The sequence below is a fragment of the Epinephelus fuscoguttatus genome, linkage group LG12, assembly GCF_011397635.1.
Source record: "Epinephelus fuscoguttatus linkage group LG12, E.fuscoguttatus.final_Chr_v1".
NCBI lineage: Eukaryota > Metazoa > Chordata > Actinopteri > Perciformes > Serranidae > Epinephelus > Epinephelus fuscoguttatus.
In genome coordinates this window covers 4,723,840-4,738,380 of record NC_064763.1, presented here as the reverse complement: position 1 = coordinate 4,738,380, position 14,541 = coordinate 4,723,840, and the positions used below count along the sequence as shown (strand labels likewise).

The 14,541-nt window shown below is 42.9% G+C and overlaps 1 protein-coding gene across 1 annotated transcript in view; it reads left to right on the top strand.

Annotated features, from left to right (window-relative positions):
- Window positions 1-11,023: 11,023 nt before the first annotated feature.
- The window catches only part of LOC125897999 (junctional adhesion molecule 3B-like), a 56,169-nt gene continuing 52,651 nt past the window's right edge, over window positions 11,024-14,541 (top strand). The window contains exon 1 of the mRNA XM_049591586.1: window positions 11,024-11,221. Within this exon, the coding sequence (XP_049447543.1) occupies window positions 11,026-11,221 (196 nt within the window). The 5' untranslated portion in view covers window positions 11,024-11,025. The remainder of the gene's footprint in view (window positions 11,222-14,541) is intronic.

The window sequence follows — 14,541 nt, the reverse complement described above, 5'->3', positions numbered from 1 at the left end:
GAGGTTCTGGCAAACCATCCAGCGCCTCCGGGGGGGAAGGCCTCAACTTGCTCACATTGTTTACAATGGGGGCAGGGAGCTGCTGACATCAACTGGGGACATTGTCGGGTGGTGGAAGGAATACTTTGAGGAGCTCCTCAATCCCACCAACACGTATTCAAGTGAGGAAACAGAGCTGGGGGTCTCGGGGGCGGGTCGTCCAATTTCTGGGGCAGAAGTCGCCGAGGTAGTGAAGCAACTCCGGAGCCCCGGGGGTGGATGAGATTCGCCCTGAATATCTCAAGGCTCTGGATGTTGTAGGGCTGTCCTGGTTGACATGCCTCTGCAATATTGCGTGGACATCGGGGGCAGTGCCTCTGGAGTGGCAGACCAGGGTGATGGTCCCCATCTTCAAGAAAGGGGACCAGAGGGTGTGTTCCAGCTACAGGGGGATCACACTCCTCAGCCTACCCGGTAAGGTCTACTCCAGGGTGATGGAGAAGAGGGTCCAGTCGATAGTTGAACCTCAGATTGAGGAGGAGCAATGTGGTTTTTGTCCCAGACGTGAAACCGTGGCCCAGCTCTTCACCCTCACCAGGGTGCTTGAATTCGCCCAACCAGTCCACATGTTTTGTGGATTGGGAGAAGGCTTATGACCGTGTCCCCAGGGGCATCCTGTGGGGGGTGCTCCGGGAGTATGGGGTTGGTGGCCCCTTGCTAAGGGCCATCCAGAGCCTGTACCGAAGGAGCGTGAGTCTGGTTTATGTGGCCAGCAGTATGTCGGACCTGTTCCCAGTGAGATTTGGACTCCGCTAGGGCTGCCCTCTGTCACCGGTTCTGTTCATAACTGAAATGAACAGAATTTCTAGGCGTAGCCGAGTGGTGGAGGGTGTCAGGTTCAGTGACAGGAGGATCTCGTCCCTGCTTTTTGCAGATGACGTAGTCCTCCTAGCTCCATCGAACAGTGACCTCCAGTTCTTGCTGGGACAGTTCACAGCCGAATGTGAAGCGGCTGGGATGAGAATCAGCACCTCCAAGTCTGAGGCCATGGTCCTCAGCCGGGAAAGGGTGGATTGCCCACTCCAGGTCTGGGGGGAGGTCCTGTCTCAAGTGGAGGAGTTTAAGTATCTCGGGATCTTGTTCACGAGTGAGGGTAGGATGGAGCGAGAGATTGACAGGCGGCCGAAATGAGTTTCCTCCGCAGGGTGGCTGGGCTCAGCCTTAGAGATAGGGTGAGGAGCTCGGACATCCGGGTCAAAAAATATACTTGCCTTTGAAAATCCCACCACACAGAGCCCTCATGTCTGAAGTGTTTTTAGCATAACGTACTTAAACTGAATGATTGAGATAGCTTAATCAGGCTTAGTCAGTTTAGTGTTTTGTCCACTAACCTTTGTTTAGGTTGGAGAGCTGACCTTTGCGGGTCCCTCTCAAGGATAGCGAAACACAGTTTCTTCTTTATGACAAAAAGGAGAGATGAAACATTTGAGAGGTGTGCCATATCCGTGTGTTGCAGCTGTCTGTTTACGCACAGTGGAGGCATAGCAGCTTGCTGGTGCCTGACTTAGTCAGGGGGCAGCATGCTGCATCCCTCGAGGAGGTTGTTGTTGGCTCAAACCCGACCGGGTTGGGGGCAGTTTGCAACATTCCTTGGGGGGATAAGTTGCCTGCTTGAATCCAACAGAGTGGGGGGGTGGCAAGCGGTGAGTGGCTTACCTCCACAGTTAGTCACTGCGAGGTGTAGCTGGGTTTCCTGTTCGCACCTGCGGAGGCTTCCCATTTCCTCATTACAACAAAAACATCTCCCTCCAGTAGAAGTGTAATCCGTACTGTGGCCACACTAACATCTGTTGGCTCAGGGAAACGAATTAAAGACAGTTAGCAGCACTATTGCTATAGCTAAAGAGTGCACTTTCTGGTCATGCTACAGTGATGTCACTGTGCACAGGCAGCCGTGTCTCCGCCTCTTGGGTCTTATAGCAGCCTTGGTACAGGTGATGCCATTGGCTCTTCTACACATGCGTCCAGTCCAGAAGCATCTCTTCAGCCTGGGGCTCTGTCCATAGAGGCAGCTGCAGGCAGCAGTGCTCATCACCGTGCAGCTTTGTGCGGACATCAGGTATTGGCAGGACCCAACCAACAACTCAAGGGAGAGTATGCTTGGTCCAGTACTGCATTAGTCTCGCCACCAGACCATCAGAGATCTCCGCCTTCTGATAGTCTGGGGACACTCCTTTCTAAAGTGTGTTTAACACACCGGAGAAAACGGCCAGCAACAAAGCAACGCCTCTTGCATTTTTGAAAAGGACACGTCCTCCCAGAAATGTGCGCTCCCCCTTTTTCTCGTCCGCAAGGACACAAACACACAGAGAGACTGAAAATGTATACTGAGAGATTTAACTCCGTTTTATCAAACGTGTGCTCAGTCCACAAGATTGTGGAAATGAAGGACTTACAGCGACTTTGTTTAAAACTTTTAACACAGTCGGACTATGTTTACGAGCACAAGAGCTCAGCGAGCCACCAAAGGACCACCCTGCAAATTTACTATTGGTTCTGCAATGTAGGGAGTTTTTTTAAACTCTGAAATTGTATCTGCCCATCTAAACACAAAAGCAGGGAGAAAGACATCAGTCTTTAGTTAAGCAAAGCATCTAAAGACTGACTTGTGAGTCTAGTACTGCATTGCCAGGTACTTTCTACGGATGTGTCCCTGGAGAAGTGGGGTGCACTGCACAAGGGCATGGGCACCAGTGGGGTGTGGAGTGCCCTCTGGAAGAACCAGCATATCAATGCTTTAGAACTGAGGGCCATTCACCTGGCCCTCCAGCATTTTCTCCCGAGTCTGCAAGGCTGTCACATGCTGGTAAGATCCGACAGCATAGTGGCAGCAGCGTATGTCAACAGGCAAGGGGGGCCTAGGCTTCCCAAACCTCTGCAGAATAGCACACAGGCTGTGGACCTGGGCGTGGACACGGTTCCTGTTCATCAGGGTTATGTATGTGCCGGGATTGTTGAACCAGGGGGCGAAGCTACTCTGCAGGGGAGGCCCAAGTCCAAGGGACTGGAGGCTGCACCCAGAGGTGGTCGGAGAGATCTGGCAGCATTTCGGCAGAGCAGTGGCCGACCTGTTTCGCAACCATGGACAATGCCCATTGCCCACTGTTGGGCAGCTGGCTGGCCAACTGATCGGTCTTCCTGTGCCCAACCTCTGTGTCTGGTGGGGTTGGTTGTGCTTATGGTTGTGGTTCGCCTGGCACCTGGGCATTGGTACAATGGCGCACAGCGTCTGGCGACAGTCTCACCAACCGTTGAATGCACGAGATTTGTTTATAGTTCATTGATGTTTTAAGGTATATACACGCGTATCACTTGTGGACCTGCATCTGCTCTGTCTCCTGGGGCCCCTTGCGGTGTGTCTTAAAGAGTTCCCATAGTTGTGCTATAACTACTGGGTGGGGAGATAATCTTGATACGATAGAGAATGTTTGGTTACATTGTAACCTGGTTCTCTGATTGAGGAGATTATCTCCCAGGCTCAAGGCCATTCTGTACCTGTTCCAATCAATATTAATCAGTTGGTGCATGCGCAAGGTCGGGCTTTTATAGCCTGGCGCATGCTGGCCACGTAAAGTGGTGTGTCTTAAAGATTATTAATTTTCCACGTTGATTACCCCAGATAGGGATAATTATCATAGTTATGATATAACTACTGGGTGGGGAGATAATCTCCTCACTCAAAGAACCAAGGTTACAATGTAACTGAACAATACACAATCGATTGCTATGCATGAATACATCTTGAAGTTTACTCTGAATAAACTGAATTAATAAATTGATCAAGTAGTTAGGCTATATATCTAAATTTTAATGTATTCTTTGTAATCACAGTGTTGGGAGGGTTTAGTTTGCACATTATATCATATTTACCTCAGTAAATTTGTTCTTTGAAAAATAATATGACCTGACTCAATTCTTGTAATTTCTTAAGGTATTAATTACAGCACCTAATGTTTATAAAACATCTCTAAAAAGACTCTTTCAACACTGTAACACATACGACTGCCACAAACTGACTTAAAATGCAAACCTAGAGAGCAGAGCCTTAAGGCAACAGTGTGGTTAGAATGACTACATCTGATTCATATTAGAATCTTGCTTGAATTACAGATTTACATGTGTTATGTAATACAATTCATACGCATGCTACCTTAATTAGACATAGTTCTATATTTAGACGTAATTACCACATTAATGAAGTATGCAGCGAATATTACAATTATCTCAGCTTTTACTTTTTGTAAAAGCAGTAATGATGCAGTATACCCACTGATCATTTCCACCAGTCGTGGATATTATATTTCTGTACAACACAGATGCAGGTTTATAACCTTATTCAGGAAGAGTCTGAAGAGGTTGAATAAAATGTCACAGGCACGGTCTGAGTAGCATTTATATTCCAGGCTGCATCAGCTGTCATCACAGAGTTATAACAGGGTTCAGTGGGACAAAACTTCTTGATGGAAGCAATGCATGTCACCAGAACTGGAGGCCAGGCAGAGCAGACCATTTCCACTACAACAAAAACAGGACTTTACAGGATTCATAAATAGGGTAAGAGAGCTCTAGGCTGACATGGCTGTAGTGCCTGTCACTGGGTTCCGACATATGAGCAGGCCTACAGTCCCTGACAGGGCTATGATTTACAGCTAGTGAAAAAAATGGTAAGTGAATATTTTATTGAAAGCAAGCCATATACAATTGGTCACAGTAGTGACAGGCTGCCAGGCTTAACTTTTTACATAATATACATTTTTATGGAAGTTAAAATACCCTAACATGCATGACAAGAATTACAGATTAATGTTTAGTTTTCTGTGCAAGAACCCTAAATCATTTATGCAATTATCGTTAAGGAGTTAACAGAGTGTCAGTCATTCTTAATTTATAGTGGAAATGTAATGTAAAGGCTTTTATGGCCTATTGTTAGCACTTTTCCCTCCTTAATGGGTTGAGTTTGGACCCAATAGCACAATCAGGGACAGGCGGAACAGAGGGGGGCACACTCAAAAGTGAGGCGTACTGCGGCACAATGACAGTCCACAGCTCAGAGATCACAGGTGACTGGGCTGCTAAACTCACTGGAAAGTTGGGTGACGTTCTTTCCAGAAAGCCGCAGGAAAGAGGCGAAGCAGAATGGTTTACTGGGGAAGCAGGTGAGTCAGAGATGGGCAGGGTCGATACCAAAGGAGCAGTCTGGAAACAAATGCTGGAAAGTCTTGCATGAGGCGAAGAACAATCTGGCAAGGAGTGTTTATAAGTGGGCGTTTTCATAGTGACAGGGTGTAATGATCCACAGGTGAGCAGCATTAGCCTGATGAGGTGGGCATGGAGGACCGGCAGGAGCAGGAAATGAGTGGACAGGCGGTAGGCTGGCAGGCATGTGTGGTGACGAGGTGGGGTGAATGGAAATATACTGAATGGGCTAAGGAGATGGCATGTATGGAGGACAAAATGTGCCCAGTGAAACACTTTTGTTCTTACAGAGCTACCCTATTATCCCACCAGATCATTGCTCTCTGAGAATTCAGAGTTACTGGTGGCTCCTAGAGTCTTCAAAAGTAGAATGGGAGCCTTCAGCTATCAGGCTTCTCTTCTGTGGAGCCATCATCCAGTTTCGCTCTGGGAGGCAGACACCATCTCCACATTTAAGAGTAGATTTATGACTTTCCTTTTCAATAAAGCTCGTAGTTAGGGCTGGCTCATGCTTGCCTTGAACCAGCCCCTAGTTAGACTGATATAGACCTTGTCTGCCAGAGGACTACTTACGATACACTGAACTCCTCTCGCCTTCTCTCTCTCCATTTGCAACATCAATGTCCCATTAATGCATGTTACTAACTTGCCTTCTTCTCTCAAGCCTTTGTGCTCCCTTGTCTCACAGGTTCCCTTCCTGATCGTGGGTCGTGGTTGTGCAGCTGCCGCGGTTCTGCCTGATGCCTATTACTAGGTTACTGCTATTATTATTAGCCCTATCTCTACCATTATACACATATGGTCATGATTGTCACATAATTGGTATTGGCACTTACTATACTACTACTACTACTACTACTACTGTTGCTATTGTTTGGCCCGTGAATATCAAATACAGAAATCAGAGGAGCTGCAGCATAAAAAAGCGCATAAAAACATTACATATCAGCATCTTTACTCCCTGTAAAATCCAGAATTGAATTTAAAATCCTACTGTTAACTTATAAACCTCTAAATGGACAAGTTCCGTCATATCTTAGAGAGCTCATAGTGCCATATTATCCCACCAGAACCCTGCGCTCTGAGAATGCAGGGTTACTCGTGGTCCCTAAAATCTCCAAAAGTAGATCAGGAGCCAGAGCCTTCAGCTATCAGGTTCCTCTCCTGTGGAATCATCTTCCTGTTACGGTCTGGGAGGCAGACACCGTCTCCACATTTAAGACTAGACTTGAGACTTTCCTCTTTGATAAAGCTTATAGTTAGGGCTGGCTCAGGCTTGCCTTGTACCAGTCCCTAGTTAGGCTGACTTAGGCCGAGTCTGCCGGAGGACCCCCTATAATACACCGGGCACCTTCTTTCCTTCTCTCTCTCTCTCTCTCTCTCTCTCTCTGTCTCTCTCGTGTCCTATTACTGCATCTTGCTAACTTGGCCATTCTGGATGTCACTAACTCGGCTTCTTCTCCAGAGCCTTTGTGCTCCACTGTCTCTCAGGTTAACTTGTATCACAGCGGTGCCTGGATAGTGTGACGTGTGTGGTTGTGCTGCTGCCGTGGTCCTGCCAGATGCCTCCTGCTGCTGCTGTTATCATTAGTCATACTTCTGCTGTTTATACTTATTATACACATATGATTATTGTCACATATGTATACTATCAGATATTAATACTTTCAACATATTGTACCACAGTAGCCAGAACTATAATTATAATATTATTACTTTCATTAATGTTGTTGTAAACTACTGTCATTACCGTCTGTCCTGCATCTCTCTCTGTCTCTGTCTCTGTCTCTCCCTCTCCCTCTGTCTCTCTGTCTCTCTCTCTCTTTCTGTCTCATTGTGTCATATGGATTACTGTTAATTTATTATTCGGTTACTACAGGCATTACTATCACTCCTACCCAATACTCAGTGTTGGGCAGTAGCGTCACTACAGTAGCGGATGTTTGGAGTTTAACTACATTTCTCAGTAGCTTGGTGGTAGCGTTGCTGTTTTCTGAATCAAGTAACTTCTCAGTAGTTAAGCTCTTTTATTGATCACTTAGCGGGTAGCATCCACACAAGCTACATTTCCAAAATCATTTCTGAAGCTCAAACAAGGCGGGGATTTCTGTTATGGACTGAAATAAAACTGTCACTGCTACCACACAGAGTTACTTCTGCAAGAACCTGATGGGGGACAGCCCTCCATTCCGAAACCCCGCCTTTCCGAACGACCCCCACTCCAAAATTGATTTTCAAGTCCATATCAATTCTGAAACTCGTTGTACTACAAAAGCTTGAAATGAACGTTCAACTCATTGTTTTTTATTGAAAATATATGACTGTCTTCATTTATTATGTATAATTTCTCTAGCAGCAAACACATTTAAAAGGAGACGCTTGTCAAGTCTTTTTACGCGCGCCGTCCATGGTGCTGAAGTCCCTGCTGCAGCCACCGTTCCTGCTGACAGCAGACCGGGGGAGAAAAAAAAAGACATTTCTTTGCTCTGTGCTTTCAGAAAATAACCAGGGTTAGGGTAAGAAAGACCAACGGTCTGTACAGCAGTCCCACTGTGTTTGCCAGGGCATATCAGGCTGTGTGATTATGCGCAAAGTTTGGTTTAACGCATTGGAGCAATTTCATACAATTTCAAACATTTAACATGATAAACTAATTTCAATTCAACATGGTCATTTGCTTAGAGGATTCAGCTGAAGCATAATGAGTGTTATATGTCATTAAGATGAAGTAGCCTATTTGCTTGTTTTGTGGTTAATTATGCACATAATCCATTTGACCCCATCATGAATGGGATTTTTATTCGTTCCTGCAGACAGAGACAAAAGGATCAATGCTCAGCCTCCGTTTCCTTTGCGTCCATCTCGTTCATTCAAACTTTGTAAACACGGTTGGGATTTGTAGGGGACGTGTATGCTGCTCACTATAAAATGTGTTTACTAAAATGTGTTTACTAGCCTCATTTCTAGTCAAATCAAATCTCGTTACACTTAAAAAATACTTGTTTCAAGCAAATTTTCACTTGAAATAAGTATGAAAATCTGCCCATGGAGCAAGTTTTTTTTTTGCTTGCAATAAGAAAAAAAACTTGCTCCATGGACAGATTTTTTTTTCTACTTATTTCAAGTGAAAATTTTCCTGAAACAAGCGAAAATTGTCTAAAAACAAGTTACTTTTTAGGTGATGAGTATTATTTCAATTGTAATGAGATTTGTTTTGACTAGTAATAAATATTCTATATGTTGTGACTGTTTGAAGCAGGTCTTTACTCTTGCTGTTGTGGTTTGAGTCGTGTTGTGAGTTAGCGCAGCTCACTGTTCAATAAACAATTGAACTTAACTTTTTTACCTGCCTATCTGTTTGACTGACAGTTCTATTGATCAGTAAGATAACACTGACTTGGCATGAAGTTGGTTCAATTTAGTAAAAAGCTTGGATGTAGTTGCACTAGTTACTTTCATTTTGCTGTAGCTTAGCTTGCTACATTTCTGAGGGTGATAGCTTTGATGTAGTGAAGCTTCATTTAATATTAGAGTAACTAGTAGCTTAGCTCGCTACACTTTCCAAGTAGCTTGCCCAACACTGCCAATACTACTAAAACTACTACTACTAATACTACTACTAGTACTGTTGCTCCTTTTTGATATACAAATGTCAGATACTCATCTCTTTTTAACTGAAAACAGTCTTCAAATCTTTACTCTACTGCAAATCTTTACTCTACTGTACTCTAAACTACTACTACTACTACTACTACTAGGTTTACTACTACTACATTATATACTGTGATCTACAGACATCATTTAAGCTTTATACAGGTCAAAAAGTACTTATATTCTCTTATATTATCTAAACATTATGCTCTATAAAGACATTTTTAGTTGTATTCAACTTTTTTACTTGTCATGTCTTAAAATGCAAAGCATTTCTTATTCCAGCCTTTTCAGTAAATTTCAGTACTTTGACAGTATTACAGTTAAGCTTCCACCTTTTGTATGTATTTCACCTCTTAGTTTCTTTTGGGAATGCAGTTCAGCTTCCAATTCCAATACACTGTAGCTTCCAGTTTTCAGCAGTGTAGTGCATTTGAGCTTTTATATTTTTTAGACAAATTGTCTCATGTTTCTGCATTTTCAGCAATGCATTTCAGCTATCAGCATCCACATGCATTTTCAGCAGGAAATACATTTTCTAGTTGTTATTGTTGTTGCTGTGCATCTCTCTCTTCCTCTCTCAATTTAATTTCAATTCAACAGGCTTTATTGACATGACATTTAACATGTGTTGCCAAAGCACAAATACAATTAAAAGGCAGTGAATGAAATTTACAACAGATTACACAAATGACAACCGTCAACAGAGCAATGTAGGTCATTAAATTAGTAAGCAAAATACTGTACACATATTGACATACCCATATACATATCTTGTTTGCCTCATATATGTTTACCTGTGTACAAACACATGTTTTATGTGTTTGTATATGAAAACAAACAAACAAAAAAATGGAGTAGAGGGGTAAAAAAAAAGCGTACTGCGAGATGTAAGGAGATGACCTCCAGCTCTCAATTTAATACAATTCAATTCAATTCAATTTAATTCAATTCAATTCAGTTCAGTTCAGTTCAGTTCAGTTCAATAAGTTTTACTGGCACAGTATTTCTTGTGTGTTGCCAAAGTAAAACCACATTTTAAGACATTGGATTCAGAAACAATTAACAACAATGTATTATTTCAAAATCATAGACATGAATTTTAAAGAAAACACATTAAGTGAAGGCGTAAATGAAAGTGCGAGCTATGAGGAGATGAACTATATGTTGTTGTGTGGGTTGTCTCTTAGGCTGTGACATGCACTGACATATTTTGCTGGTTCTATGGCTCTGACACTATTTTCTCCAAGCAGATGATACATTTTAGTCTGGTCAGAGAGTGAATCAAAATCTTGGAGTTTACATTTAATTTTTGTAAGAACTTTGTTCTGACGTCTTCATGTGTACTACATTGCAGCAGAAAATGTTGCTCTGTCTCCACCTGTCTCTGAGGACAGAGCTGACACAGCCTGTCACAGGTCTGCCTGTGTCTGCCAGTCTCTATGGCCAGACTGTGTTCACTGAGTCTGTACATAGTCAGTATCTTTCTAAGTTACTGACCTGTCACAGCAGTCAGATAGTTTGCCATCGTGCACTGTCTGTTTAGAGCCAAATAGCATTTAAGTTTGGGTTTTGTGGTAGATGTCCAATAGTTAATGTAGTTTTCTTTTTCTTAAGCAATAATTTGGTTGGGCAGAATTGTGTGAGGGTTGTTCTGAGGCTTTGTGCTGTTAGAGGAGGTTTGCCTCTCTCCCTCTATGTGTCATTTTGTCACATGGATTAGTGTAATATCATAATGTTGATCTGCTCTGTACACACCACATGGATTGCAGTCTGTCCATCCTGGAGGAGGGATCTGTGCTCGGTTGCTCTCACCATTAAAGGGTCCAAGGACAGAGGGATGTAATATGTTGTAAAGTCCCCAGAGGCAAATTGTGATTTGGGATATTGGGCTTTTTACATAAAATGTGATTAAATTGGATAAATAAGTTGCAATGTGGTCTTTTAAATATAATTTGCTGTTTATCTCTCTTCCATCTCACAACACATAAGACTGGAAGCTGGTGCTTTCCTGTCTGAGCTCCCAGCTGCCGCCTACCTCCAGTAAGGCCACGGTAGTAAAAAGCCGCCCACATTGAGTCAACTATAAATTCTTGTCTGTGTGAGTGATGCTTTCGGTAGCTATGGAAACCTAATATAATGCACACTCGCCTTCCTCCCCCTCTCTCTGTCTCTCCCTCCTCCCCTCTCACTCTCTGCCTATGTCTCTCTCCCTCCACACCAAAGCTCTTTAGGCTACTTTGCGCATGTACGGCCAGTCAAACCGAGCATTGCATCGACTCCAAGATGGCGAAAACACGTCTGGCTTGCCTCCTGACTCTCCTCTCAACTCACTGTAAGTACAAAAATGACCTGAAATGTCTCTTACTTTGCCGTTTTCTCTTCGGGGAACGTGACCGTCAAATGCTGTTTACTTCTACATCTGTTTGGTCGAGGTTTGACACCAGCGTCAGGCAAACAAAACAGATTGTCCCTCATAAGTAACCCTATGTGGACACAACTAACGTTAAACTCAAGCCACACTGACAGCAAGACCAGTCTCTCTAACGTGAAGTAGGCTAATTGTAGTTATTAGTTCTATTAACGAAATGGCAAATAGAGTCGCCATTTTTGATACAACTTACTGTCAACATGTCTGGCAAATGTAGCGACGTTGCGGCTCAAGCGATGGTTTTAGGCAGCTATTATTTCTCAAATCCATCGCCAACTCTCCCTCGCCGTTTAAAGCGGAATAGTGCAGCTGCGTGTAAAATAACGGTGTGGATGTAGCCTTTTATGAGCACAGCAGGGCAAAGTGAGCGAAATGTTGAGGTCTTGCATCAGTTCAATTAGCGGCGTGTTTCAGAGTGCGGTTAAGCCACCACGTTTGTCGGAAAAAGTTTCACGCTCTCAAGTTTGGAGAAAGACTTGTTTGTGAATTAAATATGAATTAAAGCAGTTTCGTAGCCAGTGCTGTTAACTATTTAAGGCGGGTTTGGAGCCGCGGTGATGGCAGAGATGTTGGAAGTAGTGATGCGAGATAACGGTTTTTCCTGCGGCGGAATAAAGCAGGCTGTCCGCGGGAGGAGCCAGCCAGCCAAGCCAGCGAGTGTCCTTTCCCCCCTCAGCCTCCTCCTCCTCCTCCTCCACCCGCTGCTGCTGCTGCTGGACCCTTTCAAACCGCACCACGATGGAGATGGACAACACAAACAACCGTCGGAAAATCAATTCGTTTCAGTCGCCCACCCTTAAAGAAAATACCCCATAAGCCATGTCTATCAGACCTATAGTTGGAAGTGATAGGCGCACACCTGTAAGATCGCAGCAGCTCAATTTAATTTTAACGCACGAGTCGAAAATAGTACTACGATAGTAGGCCTACGATATTTGGAGCAATTGCAAAGTTGAATTAGTCTACATGCAATTAGATGAAATAAAGGGACAGTTCCTAAGTTATCAGTGGATTGGGTGTCTAGGGTGTGACTTTATTTATTTATTTTTTATTTAATTTTTTTTTACCCTCCCTGATGCTACAATTATTTTTCCTTGAGCCTCCCTGAGTGACTGGGGGAAATACATGACCTCCACCATGAATTCGTTAATAGATTTTTAAAACTTGAAAGTCTGCTTAAGGAAAGTTAAATGTTGAAGAAAAAATCCTGGAGCTGATTAAAAAAAGCCTTGTTTTTTGTTGTTTTTTTTAATCTAGTCCTGTGTGCTGGTAAGTTCCTGCAAACGGTTTATTTTTGGCTAAATTTTAGGCTATATGTAAAATACAATGATTTTGGTGGAATATCTCTATGTTAAGCTCAGATTTGGTTATGTTTTTTTCTGGGACTGTCAAAAATTTTAAAATCCAATGATTATTTCTGTTATAATTTCTGTCTATGATAAATTGTGTAATTTTGGTATTTTTGAAACATGCCTTGGAATGTTTCCTTAAAAAATTGGCAGTAAAATAAGTACAAAATACAGCTATTTCAATCTGTATGCCCTCCTGTAAGCCAAAATGAAAACAAGTCCCTCCACAGTGCTTACATTTTTTTTAATTGCCTCCCCCTTTGGCACCACCCCTCCCCCATCAGAAGTAACAAACAGTCCCAGAGAATCAAATATTTGCTCTGCTGGTGTGATCACACAGTTTTGTCATAGAAAAGTCGCTTGGTGCTGTGCTATGTAGTGATTTTTTTTTTATTTTTTTTTTGATAAATTGAGATTGATTCTTTTCTCAAAACCTGATAAAGGATCTCAGCTGCTCCCAAACTATTACAGTAGGAGAAGGAACATTTAATGCTACAGTTTACAAACTGTTAATTTAGATAGATTTGCTACCCTTCATTCAATCCCCAGTACAGACAATATTTCACATGCCTGCTTTAATTGTACATTTTAGTTGAACATTTTTGGAAGTGTAATAACGGTTTTACTTAAAAAAAAAATGTTACAATTGCGTTTACAAACATTGCCCTCTTTTCCCTTTCTTGCATGAATAACTGTGCACACTTGGGCATGGAATGTGTTGATTTTCTCTGGTTTCTACTTGGACTTAGATTGAGCAAGGTGTGAGAGGACAGACCTACAGATCAAAAAGAAGTACAGACATAAGAACCTCCTGTGATCTCTCACGTGTGTCAACTGGCTTATTCTTCTTGCTTTAATTAGGAATAGCAGCAGAGCTTGTTTGAAATCTGTTGCTGTACTATCAGAACTGTCTCTCTTGACACACCTCGAGGCTGTGTGCTGATTTTTTTTCTCTTCAAGTGATACATTTCAAAGTCAGCACTCTTGATGATGTTCCCCTTAGTAAATCTGTGACATGGCATGGTTGCAGCACAATTGGGGGGGGGGTCAGGTCAGTGAGCTGGTGAAGAATTAAGAATTTCTTTTGTCTTGCCTGGACAGAGCTTCGCCATGTGGCCAACTGGCTCCCAGCCAGCATCACCACTGTCTTCAGAAACAGGACAAATCTGGCTAAACTCAAGCTGGCCACAAGCCGTGTTATGAATTTCCACTTGGTACTGATACTAATAGGAATTGTTTGTTTGTGGAAAGCGTTCCACAAAGTGAGTAAAAAAAAAATTCAGAGGAAGAAATGTGTTATTTGCTTCGCTTCTCGTTCTATAGGTCACACTTTGTGTTCCTCATGTGTCTGTGAGATGTGCTTGTTATTTTCATGACATTCTTTGGTAGCTATCATCTTAATGGGCATGCAACCCCAGCCATTCCAAGTGAAGTCTAAAGCCAGTGCGACTCAACATAGCTGCAAATATCAGCCCAGTCATCTGTCAGCAGAGCGAAAGACGAGGGCCATTGTTATTTTAAGTACACATGCTTACAGCAGACTTTCCAATCTGATCTAATGGAATGCACTGACATTTTCCATTGTTGGCTTCACCTGAGCCATTTCACTTAAAATATTCCAAAGACAGAGGCATGCACTTAAACAAGACATCTGCCAGAACCTTCCTGCCAAGAGCATGGCCAAGATATGTGGGAGCTTGGAAGATGCTCAGAGTGGACTGGTACCATGCAAATATAAACTTTGACATCACTGCTCTCTTATAAGAAACACCTGTGGACATCTATACATTTCAAAACATATTGCTTACTTTTTACTTAATTATCGGGACAGACAACAGAAAACTTTCTAATTAAATAAAATCATGAAAACCTGAT